The sequence below is a fragment of the Protopterus annectens genome, chromosome 3.part0, assembly GCF_019279795.1.
Source record: "Protopterus annectens isolate FY-2018-M chromosome 3.part0, PAN1.0, whole genome shotgun sequence".
Lineage (NCBI taxonomy): Eukaryota > Metazoa > Chordata > Ceratodontiformes > Protopteridae > Protopterus > Protopterus annectens.
The window spans coordinates 1,094,321,187-1,094,345,881 of NC_056731.1; the positions used below are offsets into that span (position 1 = coordinate 1,094,321,187).

General features: G+C 41.4%; 1 protein-coding gene across 2 annotated transcripts in view; it reads right to left on the reverse strand.

Moving 5' to 3' along the window:
• Positions 1-6,966: 6,966 nt before the first annotated feature.
• The window catches only part of DROSHA (drosha ribonuclease III), a 3,547,421-nt gene continuing 3,529,692 nt past the window's right edge, over positions 6,967-24,695 (reverse strand). For both annotated transcript variants that reach the window (XM_044065333.1, XM_044065331.1), the window contains exon 33: positions 6,967-7,773. In XM_044065333.1, the coding sequence (XP_043921268.1) occupies positions 7,643-7,773 (131 nt within the window). In that variant the 3' untranslated portion in view covers positions 6,967-7,642. The remainder of the gene's footprint in view (positions 7,774-24,695) is intronic.

Genomic DNA, 24,695 nt, shown 5'->3' on the forward strand with positions numbered 1-24,695 from the left:
CACTAACATGTTGCTGATACTTTAACATATGAAACTGGCAGTTTAAAGCCCTAATGGCTAAGGTTGCAGAAGTGTAAACCTTCTTACCCCATCTATCCAGTGCCCTGGAGTCTCTATCAGAAGGGGTAGGATTTTTAGCAGTAGAAGCCTTAATGCCCTTGGGTCCCTGAGAAATAGTCTCTGGATCTGCAATAGGATTTTTAAAAAGGAACTTATGTGACTCAGGGACCCTGTAGTATCTGTCAGGTTTTCTGGGAGCAGGAGGCAAGGAATCAGGGGCCAAACTAGATTCCGAAAAAGCATCAGCAATGTCTAGTACAGTAGGAATAGCTAAAGGCCTATGCTGAGGCAGGAGTAAGAAATCCCTGAGCCTCTTTTTTGAATCAGAAAAATCCTGGCTTTCCCAGTGGAAATACTCCCTTATAAGAGTATGTAAGGTTTCACAAAAAGAAAAATCCTCTGGAGGGCAAACAGAGGGAATACAGTCCTTTGCATCAGAATCCTCATAAGTAGATAAGGGCAAATCCAGATCATCAGAAGAATCAGAAAAAAAACAGAATCCTGGTCAGAAGATTCAGAAACAACTTCAGTCCTAGGCCTCTTAGAAGGGGGAAGGGTTTGGCTACCCCTGATTAGAGTAATTAGATCTTCAGCCATTCTTATCATTTGTTTTTTAGGCATAGAGGCCTGAGCATGTGGCCTGGGCATCGTTTTTTTTAGGCATGGTTTGCGATTTAAGGCTAAGTGAAGAAGGAGGCATCGGTTTAATTTGCAAGTCCGTAGGCCTGAATACACCCTCAGAAGCCGGTGCCTGCACAGCGGCTCTGGACCCATCCAAGGTAGAGACATCCGCGGGTTCCATAGTTGAAGAATCTCGCGGCACAACAGACTCCAAATGGGTCTCAGTAGAGGCCTGCGAATCAGAAGTAGCAGGTATCAGGGGCTGCGAAAGCGCCTCACTGAGTACAGGCGAACTGGCTTAGGAGAAGCGTCGTTGGCAGTTTTGGACCTTGGCGGCCTGTCGCTGTCTTTATCCTTGCGCTTTTTCGGAATCTCGGTAGTCGGATGGCTAACCGACATTTCTGGATAATTAAACCGAGAACCTAAATATTTAGAGGCGAAAATATACAGATGACGGATAGCGAGCTGATTAAATAAAGCACAAAACCGATAGCAAGGTACATCGTGGTCAGGGCCTAGGCAAGGAATACAGTACGAATGAAAATTTTTTATGAGGTATTTACTTTCCAGAAGTAATGCAATTATTAACTTTTACGGACATCGGTAAGGAGCAAGAAAAAGTTTCCCCAATGGGGTACTTAGCTTTAGTTGAAGACTTTGTTTCTGAAAATCGAAAACGAAAATTTCAGGAGTCGGTCGACCGGCAATTGCGAACTTGCTTCTGCTTCGGGCACCGCACGGCAAGAAAGACTGATGTAATGGCATCGGCTGCATGTATTATACCCCTGACGACCTGACGTCATGGAAGAAGGGGCAGCAACTGACCAGGACCCAAGACTTTGTTAATCAGGCCGACTGAGGGCTACCTGCAAGCAGATAACCCAAATGTAATGACTGCAACAGTGAAACACGAAGAACATCTAGTTCTACTAATTTATTGATCAGTGTTTTCTGTATGACCCTGTCAAATGCTGAAGTTAAATCTATATAAATTACATCACAGCACAACTTTTCATTCATAGCTGTTATTATATTGTTATAGAACATCATGTTGCAGGTGGTAATAGATCTGTTTTCAACATATGCATGCTGATATATGGTTTTAAGTCCCAACCTATCCAGTTCTGACAATAACTTATCCAATATTACCTTCTCCATTATTTTTCCACAATATGAAAGTAGACTTAAGGGTCTATATGACTCTGGGTTTGTCCTACTCCCCTTTCCCTTAAAGACAGGTTTAATAATCACATGTCTCCAATCTTGAGGAATCTCCCCATATTTATATGACCTAGTAAATTCTTGCTGAAGTGTTCTCAAGTCATTATTAGTAATCCTGTCTTCTCCCTGTGCTTTGTTTGGATTCATTTTGTGCAGTTATTTTTCAATACAATCTAATTTGATTCCAGTATCTAGGGTTACCTGGATGTCACTAGGACAACTTATCACCCTTTCTATGGAGCCAATCTGTTTTGCATAAGATTTTGTGAGCATATATATATAATCTGTTGTGTCTGAGAATAAATTTTAGAATCTGCACACACTTTATCAATGTGTCTTTACTCCTTCCACATCTTGTGTGTCTATAAAAAGGTTTCATATTATGCTCAATATCTTCATATAAATATTCTTCAAAATTTTTTTCATCTTGTCACACTATGCTTAATCTGTTTGTCCAGCTTGTTTATTTCAGTTTTCAAAGTTGTAGTTTGACCTCTCTTCCATGTGTTATATTTTTTGTCTCACCTTAATCAGATATCTTGTTCTTATGGAAATATATCCCCCTGATGTTGTATGCCTTGATCCTGATGTTAAACATTTTTTTTTTGCACTCAAACAATTTCTCTTTCAAAACTTTCCACATTCCATCTGCAGTTTTTCCACTGAACATCTCACTCCAGTTAGTTTTATATAGTGACTGTTTTGCTTCCATATAATCTGTAATTAACCTTCTGTGCCTATCTAACAATTAATAATTCATAGGTAGGTACTGGGCTATTGGTCCTATATAGGCCTAGCCAAATGCTACCCTGGCATTTGCCACCCAAGAAAATTATTTTCCTGTGCCCCTGTCAAGCAGAGCCACAGAAGTGAGCCCCGGGGTGAATTATCTATTTCCCATTCAATCATCAAGATTTTTCTTGAAGAGTGCTAATGAGGAGCTTTGTTTGATATAGATAGGTAGTTTGTTTCTGGGACAGGAATCTATCCCTCCAGCATGTTCTGTTTATTGTGGTGACAAGGTTTAGGTCCCTAGAGCGTGTAGCTTGGAGGGATTGGGATTTCTTTACGTGGAGCATGTCCAACAGCTCTGGGTTTGACATAGCTTTGTATGTTAGGCAGAGATCGCCTCTGAGTAGGCGATAAGCGACAGAGTAAAGCTGGAGTTTTTTGAGGCGGTCTGCATAAGGCATCAGTCTGAGAATGGTAATCCTCTTTGTGAGGTATTTCTGTGGCCTTTCCAGTTGTTCAATTCAGTAAAGGTGTTTGAAAAAACTGTTTGGAAGTCAGGGACTTGAGCATCTTGTGGTTAGTGTAGAGTGCTGCAGCTCATGCTCAAACTCAAATTGGAGTTTAGGCAAGTAGCTGTAGGGAGCGAGTGAGAGGAATATTTTAGAGTTAGGGAGCAGTAGGGGAGCTGCAAGTTTTGGAGGTGATTGGGGACTTTAGGGTTTGGAAGGGGTACTGGATTTTTATGGAAGAGGAGCGAGGACTTGGTTTGGGAAGTGGGTGGGAGTTAAGGTTCTGGTAGTGCTATACAGTTTTGGGTTAGTTGTTGGAAGGGTTACTTAGAAAGGGAAGATCGGCTAGTGGAAGTTTGAGTGCTTTCTTTTTGTGCAAGTGTTTGTTTTGCCAGGTACTAGCATGCAAGCACCTGTAGGATCCACCTAGGAGTGGATGGCATACCTTTCAACATCTGAGGGCAAGAAATCTGGACAAAGTCTGAAATAATTGGGGGGGGGGGTTCAAAGGTTCACAAACAGGGACAGATTTTTAAATATTGCTCTTATACACTTAGAAAGTTGCTGGAATAACAGGATTTGTGTTGGCATACATTTTCCATAGGACATTAAGTCTGAAATTCAAACATATATTATTGATTTAGTGACTTCAATCCTCAGTGATTTGCCAGAAAACTACAAATTTTATGTAGATCAGACCAAAAATATGAAGCAAAAATCCAGACAGCTGAGAGATAAGGTGGGTAGGTATTCCCATCCTGAAGGGAGGCTGGGGTGGATCTTGCAATACACTGCTACAATCCTTTGGGAGGGGGGCAATGATGCAAGTGAGCAGCCTGGGTGGGAATTAGACTCACTAAGCTAATGCACTCAAAAACTGAAGGCACTGTGAGCCTCTGTGGTGGTGTAGACCCCATGTTCCATCTCCCCAACAGTAGGATTACACCATTACCAAATATACTCAGTGCTGGAAATCCAGCAAGAGCATAAAGCATCCATGTGGTTGCCTGAATGATGACTCTCTCTGGACAGCTCTCACACTGATCCTAAGTAAAATCACCAGATAAGGGAATGAATGGGTCATTTCATACTGGGGGAATGCTTGATGGAAGACAGGTATGGAGTGGACAAAAAACACTGGGGGGGATAAAAGACATGACAGCCTGAAGCCATACTCTTCTTAGCCACAAGTGCTAAGGATGAGTTCTACTCTTTTTCCTTGAATTCTGTTAGCACAGACAGAAATCGGATGAAAATGTGGAAAGGACACAGGAATCTCCTCCACCAGTGAAGACTGACTGTTCCCACTACCAACACCCTTCTGTCCTACTTAACCTAACATAAATGGGGGAGAAACACATTTACCTTTGTGGGGAAAAGGTGTTCACTCAGGTGCCACACTTCTGAAAAACCTCCAACAAACAGATTTTTCTCATCCTTAGTTCCAGAAAGGGCTGGAATCATGGATGCATTAATCTGCCAACATATTCACTTTTGCCAAGATGAGAATATATTCCCAGCCCATGGAATAAGTTACTACTGCAGGCCAAAGTACTACCCTGACTACCTTTAAGGCTAGTCTAAGTGACTGGATGGGTATACAAAATTTACACCAGGGTTATCATGTACAGCCTGCCTTGATTTGTCAGGTGAGCACTAATAAATGCTTGAAAAGAAAGGCATGAAGGCACATCTACTTAAAAGTGCATATGGCTAGACATTTTACGGTTCTTGTGATCACTTGCCTAGTACTGTTCCTTTGCTCCTATGTTCCTCTGAATCTCAGCATGTAAGTCACTTCTTGGTTATTTAATAATGGACAGCCTACTGGTCATTTTCTCTGTTAATGCCAGTTTGTCTTCAAACATTCAAAAAATAATTCTGAGTTGCTTTTAATACAGTTGTGTACAAAAGTCGAGTATAAAAATGTTAAAAACTACTTAGTTCACAAAACGTAAATGGATGTTGTCTCTATCAGACTTAAGTGGGCTATGATAAGCTTACAAACAGGTCCTGGTAATAACTCTGATAACCACTGCATTAGAAAGCAAATGTCAGCATAAACCATATCTGTGATATACTTCAACTAAACTATTACTGCCAAACAAGAATATTAACACCACACTTGCTTGTTGGAAGTTAAAAATAAAAATAAAACTTTTTCACTAAGAATGAGGTTCCACAGGCTGCTAAGCTGACAAACGCTCACAGGTCTTTCAGGAATATTCAAATGAGGGACTAATTTCTAAGCTTTGGGATTGGCTCCTCATTTGTAGATCTCCCAAATTTTCCTCCAATCAGCTCCCATGGACCCTCCCACCATTGTCTGTGACTGCCTTTAAATAACTGAGCTGTTGAATGTAACATATTAGAACAAGAACATTCTTCCAGCTACCTGCTTAACTGAATAAACTACTGGAAACTTCAACAGGGTATCTTTATTCCTCCCACAGGGAGGGTATCTGAGAGAGAGAGAGTGCAAGTCTCGTAGTCTGCTAGCTAAAGTGATTTTATCTGGACTAATTCTTTATACTGTCATTTGTATGAAAATGCTAGGGCCTCAGTAACCTCGAAAGCACATTAAGTGTTCCCTGTGTCTTTTGGTTATTCAGATGTGCTTTTATGCCATTTTTTGTTTTTATCTATGACACATAATTTTGCATATGTTGTTTCAAGTTTGGAATGCTGGTTACCTTTTAAAATGTGACTTTTCTACTTGCGAGAGCAAGTGGTCAACAAATAAAAAAAATACAACTGTCTTGAGATTCTGAGTGCCACACAGCAGTAAATTTCTTGCTTGTAAATGCTGTTCTCCAAGTCTTTGAAAGGGTTTATAATAATTCATGAACTATGTCAGGGGAAGGTACAGTCCAGGACTTAATAAAGTAAACACTACGAATAGGGAAAAGTCAAGACTTATTAATTATAACATCAGCAGTCTTGACAACCACTAATAATAAAGCAGCTGGACAACGGAGGAGGGGGGAAATGATAGTGCTCAGAGATTCAGCTGCATTGCGAAGTCACCAGTCTGCATCTGAGGAATAAACAGATACAACAAAAAAACAACTAAGTTTAGTATATGATGTCTATAATTCTACTGGATGCAACACTGCATCAGTGAAATTTTAACAGGATGAAACTGCAGGACTGTGGCACTTTAGTTAGCACTGCTGTCTCACAGAGACTCACCCTACAGCCTGGTTTGTGACTGGGCTGCCTACAATATGGAGTTTCCGTAGATTTCTGCTGGCTGCTCCATTTTACCCCTACATCCCCAAAACATGCTGCAGGTTAAATGCTTATCTTTCAAATAACCTATATGCGTATGCCTGCTATGAGTGAATGTCTGTGTGTTTGTCTTGTAACAGACTGACATTTTACATAGGATTAGTACCAGGATAGGGTTTTAGAGACCTTTGAACTTAAACTGGGTAAAAGTCGTATAATAAAACACAATAATCCAAACTGTAAGAAACATAAAACAGATTTCAAGGATTGGGATGGTCAAATCACAACACTTACTACCTTCCCTGCCAAAAAATATAACAATATTTTCATTTGATCTATGAAGTAATTAAAAAATTGCCATTTGTTCTACAACTGCCCATTAAAAAAGTTTACTTGCACTGGAGATGGGACCATGAGACTGCAAACACTCATGCTGACAGGCTGACCAAAGGTAATGAAGCCACAGAGTTAAGGGGATGAACAAAAGCACTAATGATGCATATCATAATGAAATAATGTACACAAACAAAAAAATTCTGTCAGCAGTTGCATTATAAACATATTAACAAACATCATTATTCCTTTTTGCAAACACGTTTAAAATCGTTTACTCTTTTTGACAAGACCAATTAGAACAGTCTACAGATTTAATTACTGAGTTAGAAATATGCTTTATCCAGAAGAAATGGTTACATTTTCAGTCATCTCGAATATCGCAACATATGATTAATGGCAAGTCATTTAACTTCTTACTGATCGCCTGCAATCATTGAAAATAGGTATTTGGTTCTCACGGGCATTACTAAGTTGAATTAAATAAAGCTAAACAGCTCCCAGTACTCTCCCACTGCCGCCTGAACACTACAGCCATGGAACACTTTTTGTTAAAAAAAAACAAATATCTTTATTAACATCATCTATACTTGTTTACAACATATATACATATTTCACCAGTATAAAAGTACACTTTAATTCTGTAAAACACAAACACAAGGTATGAACAATTCAAGAATAATAACTTAAAAATCCTTGAAAGTCAAAGGCATTCTAACATGCATGAAATAATGATATAAAACCCATTCTCCATCTGTAAAACATGTAATTGCACCTTATTACAGTGAACCAAATACAGCATCATTATCTTAGTGTGCAGGCTTCAAACTTCCAGCTCATTGTCTCTGTAAAAGTAGGTTATGTCTCCAAGGGCTACAGTGGCTGAAGTCACAGCTATTAAACAAGTAAATATGCCACTGCTTTCATGCCCTCCTTCATTTCCTTGCATCTTCGATCTCATCAGACTCTTTCTCTTGCCGTTCTCTTTCCCACCTCATTTCTTTCAACTCTTGTCTGTATTTCCGCTCAATGAAGCGCTTCTGATGAGCCATCTGGGGAAAGTTATCTGCCACAAAAAAAGAAAATATTTTACATTAACAGAGGGCAGGCAGTAAAGCATAGACAGCCTCACATAATACTTCTTTAGGAGTGCATGAACAAAACAAGAGTGAGCTTTCCAATTAAAAACGTATAATTCTTACTTCACATACCCTTAGCAGTCATGAGCCATCAGAGGCTGTGCCTGGAACTGACAAGTCATACCATTTTGCACTCAACTGCAAACTCTGAAGTACTTTAATTTTAAGAGTACTTTAATACTGCATGGCACAAGATCTGTCTGCTAAACTGGAAGAATGCTCTGGGCAAAATGCTGCAAGCTCAAACAGGTTGTAATTTCTGCACAATTTCTTCAATAGCTATTACTCAACTGTGATGACTCAGTATTTGTGATCAACAATTTACTAACTAACAAACCACCTCTTTTACATTACTGTCCCTGTTCACACTGCCACTACCGCTGTTTTCATAGATCATTACCTTTATTCACTGCAACTGCAAAATTATTTAAGCAATAATGCCTGATCAACCCTTACTCCAATAATGTGTTATTTGCTACACACAAGTTACCCAAGAGGGAGGTCTTGTGTGAATTAAACAGGGGGTAAGCTAAGCAATCAACAGCACTGTAGTCATGTGCAGTGTTACACTGTTGGTTTAGTTATTTATTTAATTTAGTTTTGTACTTTTTTATCCCATTGTCAGAAGACTACAAGCACCCCCCCCCTCCCCGATGGACTTGGCCCACTAATTCTCCCATACAGGTATCCCAAGTACAGGGGCAAAAGCCATCCAGCAGAGCCATCATCCACACAGCTTGCCCACGCCCTTACTAGTACATTAACCCTTGGGTGTGCTACAAGTGACCTCCATCACCAGGAAGCCACTATGCCTCCTCAGGTGCATGTAAATCTACATGCACCTGATAAAGAAGGTTACAGTTTTCATGGACTGGTGAGCCAAATGCATGCCCAAAAACCTGATCCTAAGCATTACCACTATTCTTCTCAGGAATCATGGCACAGGATATCCCTATTCCACCCCCACTCCTCCAAGACACGCATGCCCATCCTACCCAAACCAGTTCCAATAGGTGTCTGTGCCACTAATCGAACATGAATCATTTAAGTTAAGGAGACTGAGACTGTTAATTGGACTGAATATGTCAGTGCCCAAAACGTACTTGTGAGTAAAGCCAGCTTCTATCAATAAAAGTAGCCTAGCGTTAAATCCTTCTGTTTGCTGTAGAGGCAAAGGAGGACAGTACTTTTTTTTTTTTTTTTAAGTCTAGCTTTGTGTATAATGCAGTAAGCAAGTGTTATCTGAAGCATACGTTTCATACAGCAGATGGTTAGCAGCTGCATAGGTTTGGAAGTACATGCTGTATTTGATATCTGAAGTTAACATTAATGCGTATATTAAGTACTTTGTGTTAGCTACGTTATGTGACAGAGTGTAGGCTGGACAGTCTCAAGAAACTGAAATATGTACTAATCGTGCCCTTAGAATGTTTAGCCAATATACTTGAGGAGGTCAGGGACGTAGTTTCCAAATGGACCCCTTTAAACACATAAATAGTTGAATAAGCAACACGGAGCTGTAGCTGAAATGTGGCCAGCACTTGCAATGCTGATATCTCTAGGGCCCATTGTGTACACTATGATAAGAAAAGTCATTGAGTTAAAGCAAGGCCTTCAGACGCTTTTCCTTGTTTTGTTGTGGTGTAGCAGCACTCAAAAGTCAGTGTCAGATGTCTGACAGATCTCTGAACACTGCTGCATCTTTTTTTTCCTTAACATCTGTTAGGTCTGTTATTTGTAGCTGCGGGTCAGTACTACTGCCACTGCTGGAAATGTGTACCACATTTTTTAGCCAACTGAATGATTGCTAGAATGGATTATAGTCACAGACCTACATGTAGATGGAAGACACTGACAGAAGTTGCTGCACTAGAATTCTGGCTTTGTCAATTCTGGGATGATGATCACATCCTTGAAGAGGATTTTTGATTTAACTGAACTCTCTTTCTAGTGATGCTGGACTTGTGGCCATGGAATTTAATTGCTAGTAACTGCAGCAACAGGGACACCTTTTTGCGTGACTATATTTAGATGTATTTTCAGTACCATGTAATTGCATACAGTGGCCTTAGAAGTACTTTGCTGGAATTGCCTTTGTTATTTAAAGACTAAACCATTTTGTTTTGTTTCAGTGACTTTGTTTTTTGATCAATCTGTTGACTGCTATTCACACATACTTATATATATTTTTTCCACACTGGCATATCAAGTTAATTTGTTGATTTTGTTTATTATCACCTTTTAAACTGGTTATTTACTGTAATACTGCTGCATGCTCATTCTTATGTTGTGGCCTAGTGTTTTTTTAGCTGTTTTTGAAGAACTTCCATTCTGTAGACTTAATTCAGCTGTTCTGTGTGACTATTTGGTCTTAATTATTATGCCTTCAGTTTCTGTTAATGTAAAGTGCTCTAGTAAAAAGGCACTCACTCATATAAACTTGAACTTCTCTGCAATGCTAGTGGGAGATGTCTTGGGTTATGAATGAAAGATAACAAGCCAGCAAGGCAGCAGCTGTAGCAACCATCAAAGTTAAGGTGTAGGTTTAGCAGCAGTGTGATGGTGACACAGAAAGTGACTTTTGGATGGACTTAAACAGACCCTGGCAAAACATACAGCTACTCAGGAGATAGTAACAGGGCAATGCCCAGGCTGTTTTCAGTAAGGATGAAGAAACACCAATCCTGATCAGGGACACCACTAAGCACTGGAAGGAACACACTGAAGAGCTTCTAAATCCAGTAGATATGCCGATGTCTAAGGAGACAGTGCCAAAAACAACTAAACTTCCCATCTACAGACAGGGTCACTACAACAATTAAACAAGCTCTGCTTTGACCTGTCACAGCAACACTGGATGATATCCAGCTAGAAATGAAGAAAAATGCGGACGCTGTTGGGCTGTCAAGGTTAATGTGACTTTTCAATGTTGCTTAGAAGGCAGGGACATCTGCTTGGACTAGCAAAGTGAGATGGGGTCCCAATTTTTAAAGAAGGACAGCAGGATATGCTCTAGTTATGGGTGATCATTCTTTTTGGATTCTCTGGGAGACCCTGCACTAGTATACTGTGAAGGACACTTCACATGATACGTGAGCCTCTGATTCACACTACTGCTGTGTGCCATTCTGTTACAGTATATGGTGAAGAAAAGCTGTGTCTACATGCATGGCATTAAGCTGAACATGTTGAAGGCTGGCAGAGGACTCCACCATAAAAAGGATATCAAGATGCAGATGAGATCTGAAGAGTGCCCAGTTTAAGGAATGTGAAAGCTGCATCACTCATGCCTGCAGATGATGATGGTGACAATTATGTCTTCTTAGTCTGAAGTGACTATGATTTCCAGTGTGCACTGCAGCAGTTTGCGGCAAAATATGAAGCAAATTGGATGAAAAATCTCCTCTCTACATCACAATTCATGATTATGTGTGAAGGGAACATCTACCTTAAGTGGATGAGTTTAAGTATCTTACGGTCCTGTTCAAAGGTTGTGAGGAATGAGAGACTGACTAGTGAAAAGGTGCAGGGCAGCATTACTGCAAATGCTGTAGCAGAGTGTAGCGGTGACGTAATAACTGTGTCACAGGGCAAAGTTGTCAGTTTACCAGTCACTCTATGCCTCCAAGACAAAATATGGCCATGGGCTTTGGGTACTGACCAAAAGAATGACATCAGAGACACAAAGTGGAAGAAATGAGGTCCTGTCGAAGGCCAGCTTGGCTCAGACATACTGAAGAGCCTGGCAATCCAGCAATCAAACTTCTCAACTGTCCTGTATTTGCTGGAAAACACTGAATTGCAACTTGAAATAACAGGATTCCACAAAAGTCCAAGTGGTCCCTTCAAATTATTGTTAGTTTACACCTTTTTCCTCACTAGCCATCACATCACCAGCCTGCAATTGTTGTTCTGAATGAGATGACATCACCAAAGCTGCAACATGACTAACTGCACTGACTGTATGTGATTGCAAGACAAAGAGATGTACAATATACTTGGCAAGTGAATTATCACTACTTCTCAGTAGTGCAACACCAACCTGGATTAATGGGCTGTAAGGAAAGAGTATGCCCACCAGGGGCGGCTCGTGGCATCGGACTGCCGGACTGCAGCCCCCTCAGTAAAAAAAAAGAAAAAGTACCTTTTGTTTTTTTGTGTACTAGTAGTGACAGTATTTATGTATTTTTTTTTTTTTACTTTATGTCTCCGAGTCGGCGACTCGGCAAGTACGCGCATGCGCACTTTAACCACCTCGGGTTGCGGCGGTTTTAATAAAAGACTTTTTTTTTTGTTTTTGTTGCAGCCCGGTGAAGTAATTAAGGCATCAGGGTGATGCCCAGCAGTCTATGCGGTTCCAAACCGCATAGAATTGGAAGGGGTTTGGACTGCGACGTCCGCAGGCACGTACATGACTTGCTTGGGCTAAATGCTGCTGATTGGTTGTCGCTCTCTTCCCGGGCTTTATGTGCTGGGAAAAGAGCAAGAATCAATCAAACAGTTGTGGACTGAATGATTCATCGTTCGTGACTGAGTCAAACACAAGGGAAGGTCAAACTCAAAATCTACCTGGAGCAGGAATTCTTCGAGGACGTCGCCGAGCCTATCGACTATAAGGATCCCTGCAAGGCTGGTAAGGAACGGCATGAACTACTTCGGGAAGACATTGTGCTGTGAGAAGATGAGGGCTAAAATATATGTAGTTTAGAGGACTGCATAGTGGTTTGCTGTCCCGGAGAGGTATTGGAAGCCCTTTCTAGCTGCTTTTTCATTGTCAGTATTCGCTGTTTACTGATTTAATTACTTAACACTTTCATCCTGGTGGTGGAAGTACAGATAGCTTAGCCGTGCTTCCTCAGTCTGGTATTTCAGTGTTTTAAGGGGCAGTCTTTTCTCATGTTGCAGATGTTATACGTTAGATATTTTGAAACTACCCCCCACCGTATCTCTGCTATGGTATTTGAACCTGTGCCAGCTACTAGGCATGAATAGCTTAACTTAAAAGTTGACTGAGCCAAAGTCGAATGACAGCTGTCTTCATATCATTCTGTAACGCTGAGTCAGTTTGTAGAAGCTGGTTGCTGGTGTTTGATAGATATATAAGGTTTGCATGTATCTGTCTGTATGTCTTATTTAACCTAATGGAGAGACTAACTATCAAAGGTTCCATCATTTGCAGAGCTGTACGTTGTACAGTTATGGATGTGAGGTATAAAATCAGTTTACAGTGCAGATGTTTCATTTCATTTCATTGGTGTGTGTGTGTGTGTGTGTGTGTGTGTGTGTGTGTGTGAAAATGCTCCAGGTGCAATATAATGGTGGTTAGACTCATGGTGGTGTGGTAGGGAATACCTCAGGCTTGAACCCTGTACCTTGTATGCAGGTGTTAAAGACCTGAATTCCCTACCCACCACCATTTGTAAAAATAAATTGCAGATTTTTGCCTCATATTTGATCTGATCTGTTCCTCATAATATCTGTGGTTTGTAAATATTGCAATGCTTGATATTTGATGGTGTAGTCTTGTTGCCTCACAGCTGCAGGTTCTCAGGTTTGATTCTTGGCTGGGGTGCCTTCTTTGTGGGGGTATGTATCTTCTCCCTGTGTTTGTGTGGGTTTGCTTTTGTGTCCTCCCATGTTACAAAGACATGTCTGCATTATTTCTTCCTGGGCCTCTGCTGAAAATTGTTTATTTGTTCCAAGTCAGACTGTCCTGATTAACAAATGTTATATAAAATTGACAGGCATTTGAATTTCAGACTTCAGGTTTCTGAATGTTTAATTCCTTACATATCTGATGGTGCAGTGGCAGTATTGTTGCCTCACAGCTATAGGTTTTCTGGTTTGATTCTTGGCTGGGTGCCTTCTGTGTGGAGTCTGCATCTTATCCCTGTGTTTGTATGGATTTGCTCTGGTGGCCTGTCGTTTTACAAAGACATGTGTCTATAGTATTTCTCCCTGGGCCTCTGCTGAAAATTGTTTTTGTTCCGTCAGAAGTAATATTGACAGGCATTTAAATTTCAGACTTCATATTCTTCAGGAAATACATAGTAAAATAATGTTTTATTCTAGCAATAAATATATAGTAGCACAACCTTTTATTATAGCAATTTTTTAAGTTTATAAGATGACTATTTGAAATTTGTCCTTATTTTTTGGGACTGTAATACCCTGTTATTGGCTTTGAAATTTGTCCTTATTTTTGGGACTGTAATACCGTTATTGGCTTTGTCCAGGTTTTTTGTGCTAAGGTTGACAGCTATGGCAAAAACTGAATTCACTGAATATGTTTGAGGGCTGTATTCCCTCATTACTGGGTTTGTCCAGGTGTTTTGTGCTAAGAGGTTGACAGCTATGGTGAGAACTGAATTCATTAAATGATAGCCATTTAAGTTTCAGTCTTCCTTTCTTTCACAAAGCAGCTGATTTGGCGTAGTGGTATGTTGCTCTTGACAGTTTTGCACAGGGACCTTGGCAGTAAAATGTATGGTGGTAACACAGCATTTTATTCTAGCAGCTTTCCAAGATTATACAAGCAATGTTTAATGTGTCCCTGGTTTCTGCCCTTTTGACCCACCCCAATTAATTTGGCTTTTTCCAGATTTCTTGTGCTGTGAAGTTGAGATGCAGTTGAGTATTGAGTAGTTTTTACAAGGAGCTGAGAGCTGCAGGGGAAGAGAAGTTTAGTGCTGATTATGCTAAGTCAGCTCACATTGCTAATTGCACAACAGGTTGTGTACTTGCTTTTGATGCAGAAGGTTGTTGGTTCTACTCCCATAAGGGGTGAATGCTGCCGTACTGAAAGTTAAGATACTAACTATGAGCCTGTTATCAGTTTGCCATCCATTTCCTATTGCAATATTACTAGCTTATTTTTAATGTAATTTAGGCAACTTATTCCTCAGGGGCATCAGACACTTTATTTTTCGATGAAACCATGAAATATAAAAGTGATTAGCAGCAACCTCTTCATTACAGATTTATTTAACATGGAATTATTTAGATGACTTTTTTACAACTTCAGAGATTGTGCATGTTTACTGATAATGGTGGACTGTAGAATTGTGCATATTTACTGATAATAGTGGACTGTAGAAGTTTGAGTAGACTTTTATGACGGAAATGTTCTGAATTGGGCAGTTTTTTCATTAGTGCATGTGTTTTGTTTCATTGTTTACTGGAAAAATGTTCAAAGCAATAGGAAGGTGTATCAAAGAGCAAATGTATGTTTCATATGCAAGGAGCCTATGATTTGAAAACAGCCCAGAATTAATCTTTATCTGCCACGGGTGTATTTTCTTTGAATGTGGGTTTCAATGTTGTTTCAATGGCAGAGAAGTTTTAATGCCAAGTTTGTTTAGCAGATGTCTTAGTGTTTGTGCTGTAAAATGCAAAATAAAACTTTCAAATGAAGTTCAAATCATCATAGAAGTAAATCAGTATGCACATTAGTGTTTATGGTAAATGGAGTGAAACAGCCAAGTAATGGATCATTGGAATGGCTGCAGGGGGAGGCTCCATTCGACCATGGTTTTGTGAGGGGGAAGGGCGGCAAACTTAGGCAGCCCCAGCTGAACCATACCTCCCAACTGTCGATATTTTCAAAGAATGAATAGATTTTTTGCTTCTTATTTTTGGTTTGTTCCTCATAAAATTTGTGGTTTTCTGGCAAATCATTTAGGAATTGAGTCACTAATGACACACTGAGTTTCAGACTTCATAACCTTCAGAAAAATGCATGCTAAAGTAAGACCTGTTCTATCAACTGTCTCAGTTTATACAAGAGCAATTTTTAGTGCTGTTTATATGTTCCCCCAATATATTTGGCATTGTCCTGATTTATTGCATTAACAGGTTGAGAGGTACATGCAAATAAATTGCTTTATAGAATTAGGCATAGCCAAACCTCTCAACTGTCCCTGATTTTGGCTCAAAATGTTGCTCTTCCCCTAATGATCCCTCCGCAAAATAGCAATTTTGGAAGAAAACATGGAGGGTTTATAATTAAGAAATAACTGTAATAATACATTAGATTACTTTTATTTCAGAAATGCATGTAGATTATTTTATTTTGTCAGTCGCTCAAGTTAGTGGTACTAATATTAAAGTGTCCCTTCTTTGACAGGTTCGCAGCTGTATTATGTTGCTATTTTATATTTTTACATCACATTTGTGGTCCATTTTTCATAAAATTGTGTTTTTTTGGCAAATTAGTGACAAATCATTAAAGACTGAAGTTAGAAAATAATGATAGACATTTGAGTTTCAGATTTCATACCATTCAGAAAATTCATACTAATGCACGATCTCTATTATCTTTCTAAGTTTATAAGAGCAATATTTAAAAAATTTTCCTTATTTTTGGGCCTTTGTCCCATTTCTTTGTATGACTTTGTCCAGATTTCTTGCTCTGAGGTTGAGAGGTATGACAAATGTGTCAGGGCCATCACAAGTCAGCCAGAGACATTTCAAACTGTGACATACTTGTTGCACCCCACTCCCCCATGTAGTGACTCTGGATGTGTCGAAGCAAGGCAAGGAGTAGTTATGCAGTGTAAATGTGCAGAGTATCCCCCCCATCCAAGGTAGACACAAGTACTGGAGTGGCTTTTCATCTGTCCTTGATTTTTACAGAATGGTCTGGTATCAGTCATATTTTTTGTACTGTTGATTTATGCTTATTACTCAAAGTGCCTGTTGCTCTGTGTTTAAGTGGCAATACTTTAATGACCATCAGGTAAGCTTGGCTGAGATTGCAAGATGCAAGTAAGCTTTAATAAGCATACTGTTAAAGAATTGCCAACATTGAAAGCCTTTCTGTTGCCATGTAGAGAATACTTAACTAGATAATGTATAAGCCTTGGGTATTGAAATGCATATGCCAGTATTTGTAATAAAGAACAGGATTACATTATTTTAAGAGTCTCATTACACTTGGAGACTTCCAGTCATCTCTGCAGGCTTTACGTGTAAACAGAATGCCAATCGTGTGGTCCATAACCTGTACAGTAATCCATTTAAGCAATGTATCTTCAGCTTATTTCTTGTTTGCTTTTCACTTTTTACTTTGATCATGTTTTCCCCATGAAACAAGTAGATGTCAAGCAGCAGGTCTTTTTTTGGATAAGGAACATTTTTACAAGTGGGGGCATCAGAGATTTCTACTTTCAGCATGTTACTTAATACTTTAATAAAGCTGAATATAAATTATAATTAGAACTGCAGTGCAAGAAGTGGTTTGAGTTGAGTGCTGCTTGTTTTTCTTATACTTGATTTTGACTGGCATTTCATTAATGTATTTAAAAAAAAGTAATTTATTTTTCATGCCTCACAACCTTTTTTGTTTCCATCTAGATATTAAGCTGTCATGCAGCCAATGCACTGAAACATTTTTATTCTTCTACACTTAATTTTGTCTTGATTGGACTCTCATAATGACGGTATGGCACCCAGGGCAGTATAATTAGTTTTTGTGGTTTTGAGCATAGCTCCTCCCCTTTCTAGTTGGCCGCACCCCTTCCCATTGACCTCACCCATTCAGCTGTCTCCTGCAGCCCCCCTTTGATTTGAAGTCACCAGCCGCCACTGATGCCCACATATGTGGTTCCTATACTACTACTCTGAATGAGAGTTTCTAAGGTTATAATAAACTTCACAAACTTTTCTGATTAGTACTAAAAAGCTGAAATATTTGCCACGATAAAAAAAGGCTACTATGAGCATGAGTCCCTGTCCTGTTCATGGGCATTGGTAGTACTATATGATTAACCTTAGCAAGAACATGCAATTAGGTACTTTCTCCAATCACATTCACAGCTCGCCACAGCCCAGATATTCACCCAAACAGCCTGTACATTCAGTCTAAACTTAAAAGAAGAATACAACACTGTCCACGTTGCATACCTGGATATGGCAAAGGCGTTTAACATCATACCACATGATGGGATTGTTAATAAGTTAATGGGTTTAAACACTGATCCCTGTGTGGTAAGATGGATTGCAAACTGGCTCAATGACATAATATGTGTTGTTACAGTTAGTGATGCCTTCTCACTTAGGGAAATGGTGACCACTGGCATTCCCCAGGGTTCTATACTAGGCCCTTTCCTTTTTGGTATTCATTTCTCTGACCTGAGCACTGAGCACAGACCACAAGGATCTTTGGCCGATTAAGTTCACTGATGATTGTTAACTTGGGGTAGTTGTTCAATCAACCAAAGATAAAAAGAAGTTATGTACTCACCATAATGTTCCATGTTTGTAGCCCATCTCGCCCTTCATTCTTACACATGGGTTCGGCCTATTACAAAGCTCAAAGTCTTCTAGTTGGCTCGTGGCTAGGTAGGTATCCCATAGTGCACCAGTACAATCCCCAGATCTTGTTTGCTGCTAAACTATAGAAAGACAGAACTAAAGTAAAAAAAAAAAAACCCAAACAGTCCAAACGGACCAAAAGTAAATTGAAGAAGCCAGTGATGGTCTGGTGAAAGCGCTTAGTTATTTGGATCTGTGTTCATTAAAGTAAATCTATGTTAGTCCTTGGTGGTCTTTTTTATTATTTTAAGTTTTTCAGAACTAAAGTTATCCAGAAAGAACAGCAATAATGAAAGGTCTCCACCTGTTATGGAAAAATTATCCTGTCTCCAGATCCTTCCAGGACGGGGTTAGGAGGGTGGGTTCGTAAGAATGAAGGGCGAGATGGACTACAAACATGGAATGTTATGGTGAGTACATAACTTCTTTATGTTCTGAAGTCCTATCTCGCCTTCATTTTTACACATGGGACAGCGTCCCTAGCACCTTCTTCTTGGGTGGCTCACGGAAAAATACTCCTGAGTACCGTGGAATCAAAGGAGGCTCTACCCCTAGAGGTCAGGTCCAATTTGTAATGAGTAATAAAGGTGAGAGGGGTAGCCCAGGTTGCTGCTGCACAAATATTATCAATTGGAACTCTGCCTTGGAAGGCTGCAGATGTAGACTGGGATCGTGCAGAATGAGCCTTAATCTTGAACAGTGAAGGCTTTCCATTGGAACATTAAATGAAGGAGATACAACTCGAAATCCAATTCAAAAGGGTCACTTTGGAAACTGGGAGATCTATTCTGGAGTCGGAGAAAGATACAAACAATTGGTCTGACTTCCTGAATTCCTTAGTCCTGTGTAGATAGAACCGTAATTGTCTGTGAACATCCAACTGATGAAATCTGTATTCTGCTGCGTTGGAATGATTAGGGAAGAACACCAGCAGCTCTATAGTTTGGTTCAAGTTATTATGAGACCACACTTTAGGGATAAAAGATGGGTTTGTGCGAAGAGATACTCTATCTTTGTGGAAAATCAAAAAAGGTGACTTGACAGACAGTGCTTGTAATTCCGATACTCATCTAGCAGATGTGATGGCTACTAGAAACAAGGTCTTCCAAGACAGAAACTTCAACTGGCATGAGTGAGCAGGTTCAAAGGGTGGAGAAGTTATTTTGGACAGGACGAAGTTTAGATCCCATGAAGCTACTGGTTCCTGAAAAGGAGGACTCACCAAAGAAGCATCTTTAAGGAAGGTTTTACACAATCTGTGTGACATCAGGTTAGACTCATGTTGACCCAAATGAAAATTTGATACTGCTGTCAACTGAACCCTAATTTTGGCAGCAGCAGATTCCTGGTGAAAAAGTTCAGACAAAAATTCTAAAACCACTGGAATGGAGGTGGTGTAAGGGTCAATGTTCCTTTCTCAGCCCAGATAGAAAACCTTCTCCATTTGCTAATGTATAACTTTCTAGTGGAGGGTTTATGTGAAGATGTGAGAATGTCTGTCACAGCGGGTGAAAAATCATGAAGCCTGACTAGAGATGGAACTAGAGCAGCCATGCTGTCAAGTCGAGGGTGTGAAGGCTGGGTTGAAGAGAGCCTGACATGTGCGTCAAGAGACCTGGCACTGGGTCCAGAGTCCATGGATCGTCCAGTAGATGAGGCCCGAGAAAGGGGAACCAAATCTGACGAGGCCAGTAAGGAGTGATGACAATCAATTTGCTTCCCAACAGTTTCGCTTTTTGAATCACCTTGGATATGAGAGGAAAGGAGGGAAAAGCATAAAGCAGACCCAGAGGCCAATCGTGAGCAACTGTGTTTCTCAGTAACTCCCCCGGGGGGGGGGGGTAAGGGAAAAGTAGCTGCTGCACTTGGAGTTGACTGGACTGATGAAGAGATTGCAGCAAGGCTGTCCCCATTTGCAGAAGACCTGTTCCGCTATTTCCTGTTTCAGAGACCACTCGTGAGGCATCAAGATTGCCCGGCTACGTTTGTCGGCTATCACGTTAGTTGTCCCTGGGATGTGCGTTGTCACTAGAAAGTGCTGGGAAAATATCACCCACTTCTAAACACGAATCGCCTCCCGACAAAGGGGGTAAGATCTGGTTCTGCCTTGCTTGATAAGATACCATACCACCATCATGTTGACTGATTGGATCACTATCGTCCCAAGAAGAAGAAGGTTGTGATGTGCTTGCGATGCTAGAAGCACCGCCCTCATCTCTAGGGCACTGATATGCAGGTAAGCCTCGTGATCTTGCCATGTGCCTTGGACAGTCCTGCCTAGATAATGCCCCCTCCCCCCCTATCTGTGAGGCATCCGTGGTCACAGTAGCATCGGGTTAGTGAGGAAAGAATGGAGTGCCTGTCGTTAGTTGGTCGGGTTGGATCCACCAACGGAGGTCCTTTTTGCAAGACTCTGAAAAGGACCACTGGGACGATAGCCATTGAAGATTTCGCATATGTAATCTGGCAAGAGGGACCAACATTATGGTGGAGGCCTAGCATTACGGTGGAGGCCATGGTCCCTAAGAGTTTCAGCACTGTCTTTGCCTTGACTTTTTGAAGGGGAAGAAGATGGAAAACTTGTTGTATGAGGTTCTGTGCTCTTTCTGCAGGGAGATGAGCTAACATGGCAACTGTGTCTATTTCTGAGCCTATAAAAGCCACAAATTGAGAGGGTGATAAGGCAGACTTTTCGCAGTTTATAGTAATCCCCAACTGGGCACAAAGCTGGATAGTGGAATCTCTGGTTTGAAGGAGCAGAAGCCTGGTGGAGGCGGTCAGGAGCCAGTTGTCCAGGTATGAAAACACTTGGAATCCTAGATGTCTCAGGTGAGCTGTCATTACTGCCATACATTTGATGAACACTCTCGGAGCTGTGGTGAGACCAAAGGGCAGAGCACGAAACTGGTAGTGACTGGCTCCCAGCCGCAAGTGTAGGTGGCTCCTCGACGCTCTGTCCATTTTTATATGGTAGTACGCATCTTGGAGGTCTATTGAGCACATCCAAGTGTCTTACCCTAATAGAGGGAGTATAGACTGCAGAACATGTCCTTCTTTACGGATTTGTTTAATTTGTTGAGGTCCAAGATGGGCCTGCAGTCCCCTATACGTTTTGCACTAACAAGAATCTGGAGTAAGTTCTGAATCCTACCTGGTCTGCGGGGACGGTTTGGATGACTCTGTTTGTGAGCAACTTATTCACTTCTACAGTTGCTTGATCCCTGTGATTAGGGGAACATTCAGGATCCTCTTGGGAACGTGAGGTGGAAGAGAAAAGGGTATGGAATAACCTCTGGTGAGAAGTCTTTGTACCCATTTGTCATGGGTGATGCTTAGCCAGGCTTCTGTTTACAAAGAAATGCGACCCCCGAATGGCTCCAGAGAAGCACAGTCGGGCCCCACATCAGGAGTGCTGATAGGGACGGCCTTGAAAGGAATCACGGCCTCCCTGGTTTTGCAGTCCGCCCCTGCCTCTAGGGCGACGGCTACCATTTGCCCCTCCTCCTCTGCCTCTGAAGGAGGAGTCACCTTGTGCATCTGGGAAAAACCTCTGGGACTTCTTGAACCACATCTTACCGCCTCTCTGACCCTTGGTGAGAGTGTCTTTTACCTTAGGTCCAAACAACGAAGAACCGTCAAAGTGGGCATTGGTAAAGGTAGACTTGAATGGCACCGCAAAAATTACACAAGTGCATCCAGGAGTGTCTCCTAAGGGAAACTCCTGAACCCGCTACCCTGCTCGCTCCATCGGCTGCATAAGAAATCAGCCTCATGGAGGAGTTGATAATGGAATTCAAGGTGGACAACTGAGCAGACACCTTATCAGGGACTCCTTCAGTAGATGTACCTTGTAGAGTATCTCCCAACTCATAAGGAGATCTCTCTGAAGTCTTGTAAAATGTGTTAGATAGTTCAGCGATCTGAGTGTGAATGCCGCTGATGAAAAGATACGCTTCCCGTATCTATCCATCGTTCGAGACTCCTTGTTCAGCAGATGGACAGATGAAGAAGTCTCCGCTAGTTCCTTCTTAGTGGCTACCACCATGGCATCTACAGGCACACCCTTGGATAAGAATTTCTTCTCTTTGGGAGCAAATAAAAATTTATTGGGTCTTCTGGGAACTGGCTCCATGGCATCAGGAGTCTCCCACACCTTCCAACAAACATGGTCTAAAAGTTCATCAAAAGGTGGAGACACCCAAGAGACTGAAGGTTGAGACCGAAAGCCTTCAGGTACACAGACTCCTCATCAGAAGGGGTAACAGTGGGCCAGCCACCCCTCTGCTTAAGAATCCCTAAGATGTCTACAAAGGAGACGTCATCAGAGGACAACTTGGGGGACTCTTCTGACTCCTCGAGGTCAGTGTCAAAGGTAAGAGACTCATCCTGGGACTCTACATGCTTCCTCTTGCATGTCCTCTTCTGAGGGAGCTCCTCAGAAGGGTATTCTGGGGAGGTCTTGAAAGACTGGGGGCCACCAACTGGGGGCTCCTGAGGCTGCGGGTCTCTACTGTCGAGAGAGAGAGTAGGTGCTGAGACGGAGGTCAGTGCCCGAGGGGGAAGAGTGTCTGTAGCCCTGGGTGAAGCTGATGAGCGGGACAGCACACTCCGCATCATCTCGAAGGCAGACCTCTCCGGCTCCGAAGACCTCCTCGGCTTCGAAGAGACAAGTCATCAGCTCCGAGATAGATGTAGGATCCAAACTCACTCTAGCTGATGCACCGAGAGGGAGACTCGGAACGGAAGAGGTTCAGGTCCAAGTGTCCCTGTCGGGGCTGACTGGTGAACTTCGGCTCCTAGACACCCCGGATGGCACAGAAGGTAGCAGAGCAGAACTCTGCTCCGAGACATCCTCGAGGGGAACTGGAACCAAGGGTTTGATAACCAGTGGTATTGAACATTCCAGCTACGAAAGCCTGGCACAGCTCGGAGGAGGAGCCACAACAGGGGGAATGGACTCAGGTGGCTCTGGGACCGACTGGGTCGGAGCCAACAGCATTTTTGGCAAGGCAGACAACTTCAGGAGTCTCAGCACTACTCTCTCCACATCTTCTTCTGTTAGGCTCCTGGAAGACAGTGTGGGAGATCTGGACCTCTGCAAGATAGGGGACCTTAAAGTTGGGGAGACCAGCAAGGAATCTCTGGACCGGCTCCGATGTCGTCTATCAGTAGTTGGCTCCGAAATGCATGGGGCCGAAACTGAAGTTACAGTGTCAACAGCTTTGATTGGCTCCGAGATCAGTGGAGCCGAGGAGGTAGAAGTCTTGTCCTGCTTAGAAATTTTAGGAGACGGTTCCGAAGCACCAGATGGTGCCGGGAATGCCTCTTGGTAGATTTAGTCTTGTCTTTTTTGGAGGAATGAGATTTAGAGGAAGAATACGAACTGGCTAAGTTTTCCTCGAATAAAGACTTGAGGAGACCTTTCAAAATTAGCTTGTTCTTCCACTCCTGTAGAACTCTGGAGCTGAAGGAATGGCAAAACAAACAGGTTTGCTGCAAATGGATGGCTCCGAGGCAATAAACACAATTACTATGGCCATCCGTAATTGACATTTTCTGGGAGCACTTTACATATTTTTTGAAACCCAAGGGTTTATGATCTTTTGCCTCTTTAGACATGATAACCGGAGAAGCAGAAAAACACAAACACAACGAGGACTAGGTCCACTTAACTCAAACAGGCCTAGCCCTGGGAAGAGAAAGAACAGAGAACTACGTCCTCTAACTTAAACGGACCAAGGTACAAAGAAAGACTACAAGGTCAGAAACCGTTAACTAGACTACACACACACAAATTCAGAATATGTAAATGTCCAAACTGTCTCAGAGAAATCTATGCTCAAACACTAAGTCGTAGAACAAAAGGGTCAGAAATATCAAAAGACCCTTTACGCTAAATATCCAAGTTAAATATCTAAGCAGGTAATAGTCTAAATACCAACTCTCTAATACTAAGCAACGCTGCACAAGAAAAAGGTAAATTGAGTGCAAATGCGCACAATAACCGGAAACACTAAATATCTAAGTAATAACTATTTAAATTGCAAACTCTCTAACAATAGGAAACACTGAAAATATCAAAATAAGTGTAAATGCGCATGTTAAATAGAAAAGACTGGCACATAGGATACCAACGAGAACAACAAGGCCAACGGCCAATCAGTTCTCAACAATTAGAAATCTAATATCAAGAAAAACACTTCAGCAAGTCTGAAACTACTTGTAATACTACTAAACACTATCAAGAGCCATATAAACTGCAAAGTTAAACGGTAATACAGTAAAAATAGAAAAAAGTCAAACTTGGCCACGGCCAAGCAAGAAGCACATCTAAACTCGTAGAAGCGGCAAATGAGATCTGGGGATTGTACTGGTGCACTGTGGGACACCTATCTAGCCATGAGCCAACTAGAAGACTTTGAGCTTTATAATAGGCCGAGTCGGAGACGAAGATCGGCTCCGGATCCATGTATAAGAATGAAGGCGAGATAGGACTACATGACATCTAACACCATTCAAATGAAATGAACACCCA